This window comes from Durio zibethinus, chromosome 21 (assembly GCF_047325235.1).
Source record: "Durio zibethinus cultivar Kanyao isolate XHJ-2024 chromosome 21, ASM4732523v1, whole genome shotgun sequence".
NCBI classification, from domain to species: Eukaryota; Viridiplantae; Streptophyta; class Magnoliopsida; order Malvales; family Malvaceae; genus Durio; species Durio zibethinus.
Window position 1 is genome coordinate 3214681 of NC_143182.1, and position 12160 is coordinate 3226840.

General features: G+C 31.9%; 1 protein-coding gene across 2 annotated transcripts; it reads left to right on the forward strand.

The window, feature by feature from the left end:
• The first annotated feature begins 6753 nt into the window (after positions 1–6753).
• Positions 6754–11844, forward strand: LOC111304848 (auxin response factor 18-like). Of its 2 annotated transcripts, none has more exons than XM_022901829.2 (14): positions 6754–7591; positions 8051–8166; positions 8327–8422; positions 8520–8576; positions 8850–9014; positions 9106–9190; positions 9332–9422; positions 9529–9693; positions 9788–9901; positions 9997–10069; positions 10155–10302; positions 10388–11016; positions 11103–11290; positions 11373–11844. In XM_022901829.2, the coding sequence occupies exons 1-14, from the start codon at positions 7540–7542 to the stop codon at positions 11515–11517; spliced, it is 2124 nt and encodes a 707-aa protein (XP_022757564.2). In that variant the 5' UTR covers positions 6754–7539; the 3' UTR covers positions 11518–11844. The 2 variants fall into 2 exon arrangements, with proteins under 2 accessions (XP_022757564.2, XP_089606970.1); XM_089750844.1 differs by having other exon boundaries at positions 7590–7722.
• Positions 11845–12160: the final 316 nt, after the last annotated feature.

Genomic DNA, 12160 nt, shown 5'->3' on the forward strand with positions numbered 1-12160 from the left:
AAAAGCAGATGCTACCAAACATTAATTGAGGTTACATACATATATATAGATGCCAGCATGCCACCAAAAAAGTGGTTGTTCATAATCAAATTCTTTTTTTTTTTTTTTTGGTTCTTTTGTGTTATCATAGCTTTGTTTAAATTACATGGATGTAAATTAATTTTATGTATGATTAATATTTGAACAAGTTAATTTTTGTATTCAACAATTTACTTGTTGTAAATAGAAAGAATATATATGTATTTATTATTGGATCAAAAGCTTAAGTATTTTTATTTTAATTTTTAATGAAAATAATTTTGAAATTCAAGAATATGAAGGGGATATATATTGCTAAAGTGATGATCTAATAAGATGAATCAAGCATGGGGAAAATGTCCACCGTCGAAGAAAGCAAACTAAAATTAATATTCGATAAATTTCAGCTGCCTATTGTTGATTTCACATATTTTAACATGAACACCAACCTTCCAAATCTCACCCTTTCTTTACTATATTTCCCAGGCATTAAAATAATTTAATTAAATTAATGCTCTACCAAACTCACACTCCATTATTTTTTGTAGGGTACCCTAAATCCCTAGGGTTGGTATATGGGTGGCCAAAAAATTCCTAGTGCGATGGGGAGCCTCTTCCGTCAAATTTAAAGACCAAGACCAAAGAAACGCGAAGGCAATTGGTCTCCACATGGGGTGTGCATTCACCAAAAAAAAAAAAAAAAGTCCCACTCCAATCATCTATTTCCCACTGTATTATCTCGCACAAAAGGCCTTCACATTGTCTCAAGGTGAACTTCTCTCTCTTGCCCTTTCTCATAATTTCTTTTTTTTTTTTTTTTTATGTTTTAACTTTAACTTGACCCAATAAGAAAGGGACTTCTTTTTCAAAATAAACCCAGGAACAATTCAGAAGATTCTGTCAATGTACCATTGCTTTTTCTTTTATATATGTATAGAAAAATTAGTATTCCTTTAGGCATAGAATCAAAGGAAGAAGTAAGCACCTTCAACATATCATTTTTCTTTGCATTTGTCTTCAAATTGATGCCAATAAATATATAATCTCTCTCTTTAACAACTTTGATCATAATCAAGGATTTTATCTCTAATCCTAAAAGAATCTACAAAATTAGATGGATAAGATTATACTTATATAAGGTTAATGCAACTTTAATTTTTTATTTTTAATTATCTTACCCCTTTAGAGGTGCAAAGGGTCAATTTTTTTATCAGCTCCATTAACTTACAGCCATCAATAGTGATTGTCATACACTTAATCATAGGTTTCTACAATAATTAGCATTAATCCATAAGTCGTTAAAATGTGATTGGTCTGTACTTCCTGCGTGTCATGTCATCACTTTGTTAACAATGCCCCAATACTAAGGTAATGTTCTCATTTTTTTTTTAAATTGAGAAACTCATCACATACGAATTTACAAAGAAAAATTCATTTGGCAAAAGATATTATAATTTTTTTCTTGTTCCAACTTCCAAGGGATGCAGATGATGACATTTTCATTGCCAGCTTGGTCAACAACTCAATATAAGAGGAAAAAAAAAAGTTCTTCTCGAGATGCAGGGAAAAAAACAAACAAATTTAAGTCCATTCAACCAACTTTATAATAGTAATAATTAATCCACCCTACTTAACAACAATTTTAATGCAATTAAGTTTTTTTTTTAAATCATAATAAAAAAAATTATAAGTACTAAATTTAAATTTTAAAATTATTAAATATTATTTCTTTTAAAAAATATGAATCAACAAAAGTAAACTTTGGATTAAGTACATTTAGAAGTTTGCCTAACAATCAGCGTAGTTATATTCACCGATTGTTGTGAAAGAGGCAGCTTGAAATTTTTGACCGGTCTTTTTTATTTGTTTTTATTTCCCTCATTTAGACCTATCTTTTGGGGGATTTTTTTAATGTAATTTAGTCAAAAGGGTTGCTTATAATCTTGAAAAGATGCAAAATTGGAATAAAATCTTCATCTCTAGCTGAGTTAAAGTTTTGTTCTCTCCAAGTATGCCCTCTCCTTCGCTTTCATTTCGATGCTTACACAAGATTTGGTGATATAATTTTGATCAAGCGTAAAGGAAAAATGTGGGGTATAGAGGTGAGAGGTTAACGCATTGATGTTTAACCAAGTAGTTTGTTTTTGGCTATGATTAGTGAAACATATTGGCATAATAAAATGGTGGATTGGTGGTCTAATTATAACCATAGTTAAGGTTATATGATTTGGATTCCACCTCCACCACTAATCTTTTCTTATTGATATGTCTGCAAAAAATATTCTCATCCGTGAATCCTCATATAATAATTGAATAATGATTTTTATTTATAACCGTTGGTTGTTAAAAATGGACGGTCCAACAATATACTTTAAAATTCAATTCACTACTAAATCAAATTGTTCATTTTTAATTTACAAGTTTTACAAGAATCGATTATATTAAATTTTTAATTAAAAATTATATATTCGAAAGCACATATTTTACACGTGTGAGAATATATATAAATTTAGGTACTTCTTAATTAATTTATAAGAGAATAAAACAAAAAATGAAAGTAGATCTATTTCAAGAATGTAACGGAAAACTCATCCGTATTTGTGGCTGTGGGGTTGTGGTGCCCCAATCCGATCAGTCAAGATCCTCTTACGTCCGCCTTTTGAAACATGAGATAATTTTGCCTCTCAATCTTAATTTCTATCGCTCTCAAACAAAACCAAGTAATTATCATCCTTCTCTCACTCACCCACTTTTTTTCTTTTAGCACATTTTTTCAACACTCAAAAAAATCATTTCGTTTCATCTCCTTGATAAAAATTACGATTTAATCTCTTATTATGTTAATAATTTCAAATTTTCATACTCTAGCCGAGCATCATTTAAAAGAAATTTTAAGATTTTATCTTTAAGTGATAGATTTAATGTTTGTAATTGATACAATTGAATGATGAAGTCTTAAAATTTGATTTTGTGTAAAGATTGGGTCCAAAAATTAGTGTAAACCGAAATTTTTAAAATGTAAAACTACAAGATCTTAATTTGGTTTTTTGATTTAAGGAATCTTGATTTATAACAATGCTCTTGGTTGAATTCAAACCATATTAGATTTGGGAATCTATCTTTGATTCTTAATATCATTTTCAAACAATTGTTTATCCTCTACTTGATATATAATATGGTAAAATACATTTCTAGGAGAGATTTTTTTAGTACGAAATTTTTTGCATTTGATGTTGTTTCCACACCCGCAGAAGCTAAAACCAAAAAAAAGAGAGTAGGATTATTAAAATCCAAAGGAAAAACATATTCATAGTTTAGATGTATTGTCTTTGTTTCTTGGTTTATACCAAGGAAAAAAACTGTTAATGATGTCCCTATTTTTTCAAATGACTGGGAAGTTTCGCTTTGTTTAAGAAATAGGAAGCAGAATGTCCTGCATCGGAGAAGGCAAGACTAGTCAGCTTGTGACACGTGGGTATGGAAACGACAAGACCACGTGGCTGAGCTTTATGAGGTTCCAGATATGACGTGTACTATGGACCACCCCTAACAGATCGACATGATCAGAAAAAATATTATGCTTTAGTTTCCTGTGCATTCGCGTGACTCACGCTCCTCCCAAAGAATGTGCCTAGCACGTTTTTTTTTTTTTTTTGTCCTTTTCCTCTCTAGTTTAGTAAAGTCGTTATTTCCAGGTTTATGCGTGTTAGAATGTCATGTGAAGCGTTTCATTTGGAATGAAAGAAATATTAGCATATAATGTGAATAAACACAAAATAATAAATCAATAACGATGCTCCCGTATTTTAATTAGTTTAATTAATTGTAATGTATATATAAAGAATAAAATAATTCATATTTAATAAAATTTAATTTATTTTAATTTTATAAAATTATTTTTTTTAAATCGAATATATAGTAAAAGACGAATCTAAGTATTTAAAAAAATTTTGAGGTCTAATTGGAGGCTAAAGTTTTAGTGTATTTCATCCTAATTCGTTTTTATATATGTAAAATTATATTTTTTAATTATTTATTTAATTATATATACATATATATTAATAAAATTATTATTTAATAGTTTAATTTAATATATAAATTTAATAAAAATAATAAAATTTTATATAATTAAAATATAATTTATATTAAAAATATATATTTATAAATATTATATTAAATTAATTTTGATTAGATGCTAATTATGCATTTATGTATCATATTGAAAACAAATATAAAAAATATTAATCCGATATCAAATAAAATATTTTAAAAATAGGATCAAAATCAAAACGAACAAAAACGGGTATCAATTCAACTTATTATCATCCTTAAATATAAAACCATGTTTTCAAATAGTTAAATTTTAATTATTCTTTCTGAAAATAAAAAATTATAACAAAAAGTATATATCACATTACTTTTCATGTGCTATAATAAAAACGTAAAATGTTAATTTCACATTTCATAAAATTTATTTGAGTATATTGTATGTAACTTTTGTGACATTAAAAAAATATGATGTGAATATCTGAATTTAACCACAAAAAAGTTTCCTTTTATAACAACCTTTTGGCTTTTACCTAGTACATAAGTTAATTCGATTTGAAAAGTCTTCTACATAACATATGATAGTTCATTTAATTATGGCCTCTCCATGTTTAAAGTGTTGACTTTTTGAAATCACGATGTTAGATTGTTAGTGTAATAAATTTAATATTATATTTGTTTTATGAAAAATTATCAAATATATTAATAATAAAAATTTTTAGTTTTATTAAAAAGGTTAATAAAATGATATATATTTCATAAAATATATACAAAATAAAATTTAATTAAAATAAAAATAAGATATATATTAACTTTTTAATTTTATTTATACAGTTAAAAAATTTCACTGTTTATCAAATAATTTATTTTTAAAAAATATTATTTTATATTCCATAAAGACCAACAAAGTAAAAACTTTGTAACTCTGGCTCTGGTAAATTATAATAAAAAAATATTTATGTATTTTTTTTGGTAAAAAAATTTAAAGTAAATAAATTATTTAATTTTTTAAGTTAAAATAAAATATATTATGTTTGATAATTTAAAATATATGACTACAAATTATATATTTGAAATTATTTAAATAAGTGATTATCGATAAAATTTAAATTTAAAATTTTTTTATTAAAAAAATAAATTTTAATCGATTGAATTAATTATTTATTGGTTATGTATTTTATTTTATAGCAAATAGGAAAAAAAAAGCATAAATATTCAATTTTTACATTAAAGAAGAATTAATTAAAAAAAATTGGAGCTTGTGATCACTCGACCTAAAGGATACTTGAGATAGAATGCAACAAATCTGACAAAACTATTGAAAAGCCACACACTTACCATACGTACGATGGGTCCCAAAGAGACAATGGCAACATCGGTAAATTACACATATCCGCAATGTCAAAAACCAAGCATAAAAAGAAAAAAATAAAAATTGTAAAACAGCCCTCGTATTCAGTCATTACCCCAAAAAAAATTATTTATTTATATGAAGAAAACGAAAATAAGAGCCCCAAAATTCTTTGCCGGGTTTACACGAGCCAACACGGTTGCCTGCCACGATGCAGACAAAGAAAGAGACGGCGATAAGCCAACAAAAAAAAATTCCTAACGGCGCCGTCAGATCTAACGCCAAAGAGCGGACTCCGTTTTCTTTCTCCCTGAAACCAAGCCGTTACGTTTACCGAGGTGGCGTCAAACAAATTAGGGCAATCAATGATGTGATGTGCAATCATTTAATCGTACGCGGCATTTATCAGACGGCTTGTATTCACTTCTCCACTTGTTGTACGGTGTTGTCCTGTGATTCACAGTTATAAAAAGTTAACTGCGGTAACATTTGCCCCACTAGCTCCGTTTCCATCAAATTTTACTGTCAGTAACATTTTCTTTTACTCTAGATTTGTAACACTAAATTACTTTTTTTTTTTTTTGGGTGCTAAAATTACTAAAATTTCCTGATAATCATTATTCCTATTATTACTTTTTTATTGGCCTGTTGCGTTTTTACAACGGGAATTTATGTCAACAGTAAGATACATTAATAAAATACTCAAATTGGTACGTTTTACTCTCGTACAAAACTTTAATGTTTTCCACTTACAAAATCTTGATTTCACATAAAAGGGAGAATTTATATGTTCATTATGGAAACATTTTCGCAAGATGAATTTTGTACACATTCAATAAAAAATTGTATAGGAGTGTGTCTAATATCAATGCTTAACAAAATTTTTTTTTAATTACATCATAAAAATAAAATTTTAATACAAATAAAAAAAATTTTAATTTAAAATCAAATATTTGATATTTTTTTAAACGTCTTTAACTAGTAAATCAAAGTTCAAGAACATTCTTAACAAAACTTAAAACATATAATATAGTGTTGTATTGTCAAATAAAAAAAATAATGTATTTTACATAGGTTATATATTCAAAATTAAAAGGATATAAAATCAAAATCATTTTTTATTTTGAAACCTGTCGGATCTTAATTGGTTTGGTTGTGAAATCAATGAAACAGTATGAAAATTATTCTTGTATTTTTGAGTTTATATTTAATCTATTGTTAATATATAAATATTATATAAATTATAAGTGAATCACAATCTTTATACATTGATACATGAAATATCAAATTTTTTTGGGTTGATGTATACTTATTTTATAATTAAAAACATGAGTATTAGAACGACTAGTATTACAAAAATGAAATTAGGTTTAGATGAAATCACCAAATTGTTAATGACAAACGTGGCCAAGCGATGAGTGGTGCGATAGAAGAACTGCAGATAAAATCACATGATGTGAGGAGAAAAAGGACTAAAACTCGAACTATGAGAGCAAAACTCGAAAAAGTCAAGTGAAGTAGAGACGCATCGGAGGGAGAAACTTATGAGAAAACTACAGAAAGAGACGAGAGAGAGAGAAAACGGTTTTGGGGATTTGGTACTATCGATTCAATATTTTCTGAGCTAATTTTTAGAGAGGGAAGGAAGGGGCAAAAAAACAACAACAACAAAGACAACAACAGCAAAGGATAGCAACAGCAGCTCCACTCTTGCATTACACAAGTGCTTCAACAAAAAAAAGAAAGCAAAATGGTATTGGAGACTCCAAAAAGAAGGCGGTTTTAAGTGGACCAGACAAAAGTAGAAAGCGGTTTTGTAACTGAAACAGAGCAGGCCAAAGATTATAGTAAGAGGAAAAAAAAAGGAAAATCCCCACAGTCGTTACAGGGAAACTACCAACATTGAATTCATATATAACCGTCGTGTTTAGTCAGTCTTTTTATTTTTTGTTTATTTTTATTATTTTCTTTTCTTTCCTTATTTCGACTCTTCCTGGGGGATCCTCTCTGCCCTTATTAATGGGGTAGGCTCTGCCTGCTTCAAAGACTTTTTTGCTTTTTAGCTATAGTGTTTCTGTTTTAGTGCTTTTCTTTCTCTGCATCGTCGGTACGACCTCGTTTTGATGGCTCATGTAGAAGGTATTCCAAGGGGTTCCTCGGCTCATGCGGAGTCAGGTGAGTTTTTAGTTAGAGAAAAATGGGTTGCCTTTTTTTTTTTTTTCTTGGTGTCTGAAAAAATGGCTCTGCTTGGCTGATGAGAAACTAGAAGAAAAAATGGGTTTTCTTTAAACTGTTGTACGGTTACGGTACGGACATTGGTGTTTTTCGAAGAGAAAATGAGCTCAGCTCAACTGGGTTGAGTTTAGCAGCTTTAATTTTGCTTGGCGGAGTTGAAGCTATACCTTTTTTGAAGGCTTTTAAATCATGACAAATCCTTGATGGGTGGTTTTGCTTGTTTCTACTTCTTATGCAATTAATTTCTTGCGTTTTTTCAGCTACACACCGGAGCGTGAAGTTTTAATTTTTCCTTTTTTTTTCCCTCTATGGTTTCTGTTGGGTTGACTTTACTTTTTCTCCATCTGAACTCATGATTATTTTTTTTTAAAAATTTCCTTTTTATTTTTTGTTTGATAGGTTTGAATGTTGATGATCTCTATCCAGAACTGTGGAAGTTATGTGCAGGGCCGTTGGTGGAGATTCCTCGGGTTCACGAGAGAGTCTTTTACTTCCCTCAGGGTCACATGGAACAAGTAATTGTTTTTTTTTCTAGAAACTATTTGGGTTCTTCCTTTTGTTTAAATTGCTTCGATTTAGATCGAAAATTTGAAATCTGTCATTTGACTTTCTCTTTTCTTGGCTTTGTTTTTCGAGATTTATACTTTTTTGAGTTTGCACTTACGTGTTCTGCAGTTAGAAGCGTCAACTAATCAGGAACTTAATCATCAAGCCCCGCTGTTTAATCTTCCTTCGAAGATCCTATGTCGTGTTCTTCACGTTCAATTACTGGTATTCTATCTCTGATTCTGTTTCTTATTATTTCGTTATTTCATTTTTCCAGCTTGACGAGATCACCTTATTATTACTTGTATCCTTTTTTTAATAGGCAGAACAAGAGACAGATGAGGTTTATGCTCAGATCACTTTGCAGCCTGAATCGGATGTATGTAAATCTATACTGTCCTGTCGTTTCTTTTTACTAATCCTTATTTCATACTTTTGTTTTTAGGTTGATAGATTTGCTGAGGAAATGGGAATGGAAACATACAATTTAATTTAATTAATTAGTTAAATTAGTGCCTTTCATAAGTCTCGGGCTTTGGATTTTTTCTAAATTATTATCACCCTTGAAGCGAGATAGGATTTTTTAAAGGGCCTGAGGAAAATAATTGATTTCTCTAGTTGTTTTTGATGCATGCTTATGTTATCGTTGCAGCAAAGTGAACCTACAAGTCCTGATCCCTGCCCAGACCCCTGCCCAATTGAGGCTCCAAAGAGGACAGTTCATTCCTTTTGTAAGATTTTAACGGCATCAGACACAAGCACCCATGGAGGGTTCTCTGTTCTCAGAAAGCATGCTACTGAGTGCCTGCCTCCTTTGGTAATAAGTTTGGTTTAATCTATCCATAATCCTTGTTAGACTGTTACATTATTGTGTTTGACTAAAACTCTGTTTCTATTGATTTTTACAGGATATGAATCAAGCAACTCCAACTCAGGAGTTGGCTGCCAAAGATCTTCATGGGTTTGAGTGGCGGTTTAAGCATATATTTAGGGGTAATGGTTTCATGTCATTTCATATTTGCTTTCTGAACATGTCATGGTTTGGAAGCAGTAAATAGACCTCTTAAGTAGAACATTTGAAACCCTCTAGTTCCTTTCTTGATCTATTTTTAACTTGTAATTACTAATGGTCAGGGCAACCACGGAGACATTTACTTACAACAGGGTGGAGCACCTTTGTCACTTCCAAGAGATTGGTTGCAGGAGATGCATTTGTGTTTCTCAGGTACTTGGACTTTTGGATTTTTTTTTTTTGGTGTTGTGTGTGTGCAGGTTCAGTCGTGGCATTTTTGCAGTCTCTTTGGTTGTAACTGTAGTGGCATGTTTTTTAGAGGTGATAATGGAGAACTACGAGTTGGGGTTCGGCAGCTTGCTCGTCGACAGAGCACAATGCCATCGTCTGTGATATCCAGTCAGAGCATGCATTTAGGAGTGCTTGCTACAGCTGCTCATGCTGTTACAACTCATACCCTCTTTGTTGTGTACTACAAGCCAAGGTTTAATGTTCTCTCTTGGTGTAAACATATTTGTTTGTATTAGTTTGAAATTCTGATTATCAGGACTGAGTTTCTCTCCTTTGCTCTTGTTCAGGACGAGCCAATTCATAATAGGAGTAAATAAGTATCTGGAGGCTATTAACAATGGATTCTCTGTTGGCATGCGTTTCAAGATGAGATTTGAGGGGGAAGACTCTCCTGAGAGAAGGTAGGCTTCTCTCCGTATGTTGTTGTCCAATCTCCAAGTTTATCTTTTGTTTTTCTGATCCTTTTTACCTATTGGGATTTCTTTTTCAAAATCAGGTTCACTGGTACCATAGTTGGGGTTGGAGATATTTCCCCACATTGGTCAGAATCTAAATGGCGGTCCTTGAAGGTTGAATATAGTTTTGAATTAGTGATTTGAAATGCTAACTTAATTCTTTTCTTGTTTTTGATGGTAGTGCTATTTCTCCTTTTAGATTCAATGGGATGAACCTGCAACAACACAAAGGCCAGAGAGAGTTTCTCCTTGGGAAATAGAGCCATTTGTGGCTTCTGCCTCCATAAATCTTGTACAACCAGCTGTAAAGAGCAAAAGACCACGACTGGTTGATATTCCAGCTTCTGGTGTGGGAAAATTATTCTTGAAGTGCTTTCAGTAGAGTCTTGAGTGCTGACTTTGTTAACTTTGATTCATTTATTGAACTTGTAGAAATTACTACAAATTCAGCTGGTTCAGCCTTCTGGTGTCGTGGGTCAACACAATCTCATGAACTAACTCAAGTAGGAAGCACACCTGAAGTCCAAAGCAGTGAAAACCAAGTTATGTGGCCTATGAGGCAGAGAGAAGTTGATAACAATCTTATCAATAGTAGCGCAGGTTATAACTCAAGGACTCTGCCTGAAAACGCCTGGCCATCTTCTCTTGTGAATGTATCCCTAAACCTTTTTCCCAATTCAATGGATGGCAACAACAAAACTGGAACACCACAGACTGTTCTCATGGGTTATGTGTCTTCTATTCAATCGAGGCCAATCAAGGGCACAATGCATGACCAAGCTGAAAAAGGAAAAAAATCTGAAGTTTCAACAGGTTGCCGGTTGTTTGGGTTTAATTTGACAGATAGCACTAGTGCAGCTGTCCCCCCGGACAAGGAACAAGAGAGCACAGTTGTCGATTACAATGGTGTGAGAGGGTCTATTCAAGTTGCATCTCATATCGATCAGAATCCTGAAACTTCAAAGTCTTCAAAGGAGCAGAAGCAAGTTGCATCAGAGACATCAACCAAGGAGATGCAGGCTAAGCAGGGTGCTGCTACTTCCACAAGAACTCGTACTAAGGTAAACTTTGGGGTATCTGCTAGTTTATACTTAGATTGCTTTCATTATTTAAGTTCCTGGTGAAACAATATTTGTGGATTCCAAAGGTACACATGCAAGGGATTGCAGTTGGTCGAGCTGTTGACTTAACTGTATTGAAAGGATATGATGATCTAATAAATGAGTTGGAGAAAATGTTTGATATCAAGGGAGAGCTTTGTCCCCATGGTAAATGGTCCGTTGTTTTTAATGATGATGAGGGCGATATCATGCTTGTGGGCGATGATCCATGGATGTAAGTAACTTACAAGCACATGTGCAATTTTTTTTTCAGAGCTGGTTTTTAGAAAATTGTTTTCCCTTTATTTTAATTGTAGGGAATTTTGTAAGATGGTGAAAAAAATCTTCATATATTCAAGTGAGGAAGTGAAGAAGATAAGTGCAAGATGCAAATTTCAGGTGTCATCTTTGGAGGGTGAAGGGACTGTAAGCCTGGATTCGGAGCATAGGTCTGAAACATGAAAGTTTGAAAACCCTTCTTATTTATATGGTTTTACTTTGTTTTCCTTGGTTTGGTACGGTGGGAGAAGAAATGTTGGTAGTTTATTTTGCTTAGGTTTTTTTTTTTTTGAGAGCTTTGCTCAAGGACAAAAAAAGAGTGAATGAAAATGCATTGGGGAAGGTAAACTCTTAATTTGTGGTAAAAGAATAGGAAGAAAAAACATTTAGGTTTAGAAATGGATGGATTGTGTATACCTTTGCTTTGTTGGGTGGTTGTGTGGTTTCAATGAATCAGCATGTAAAAATGTAAATGCTTGCATTTAATATGCACTTAGTTCTTGTTGGTTACTTTCCCTTGGATGGCATATTCTGTGCTCTAGCTTTCAACCATTGTCTGGCCTCCTGAGGAAAGCCGACTGAAGAAATTGTCTCGTTGTCTTGCCTCGAGATTTCCGTTTATTTCGCTACGTTTGGGAACCAATCTCGATGGCCCTGACTTCTGGCTAGAGGCCCCCAATGTGCTGTCAAAAAGTTAGCAGTGTCCAAATGCTATGCTGCTGGTCCCTATTGCACAGGCTTATCCACATTATTTGTCCTCTCAATTAAGTTGTAAAGTTTATGGTCCTGAAATTTTGCATATGGGACAGCCCGGGGCAGTAGGTTA

Coding starts and splice junctions, on each gene's coding strand:
- LOC111304848 (XM_022901829.2), top strand. CDS start 7,540: ATGGCTCATGTAGAAGGTATTCCAAGGGGTTCCTCGGCTCATGCGGAG. Junction 8,577..8,849: donor CTTTGCAGCCTGAATCGGAT/GTATGTAAATCT, acceptor TTATCGTTGCAG/CAAAGTGAACCTACAAGTCC. Junction 11,017..11,102: donor CCACAAGAACTCGTACTAAG/GTAAACTTTGGG, acceptor TGGATTCCAAAG/GTACACATGCAAGGGATTGC.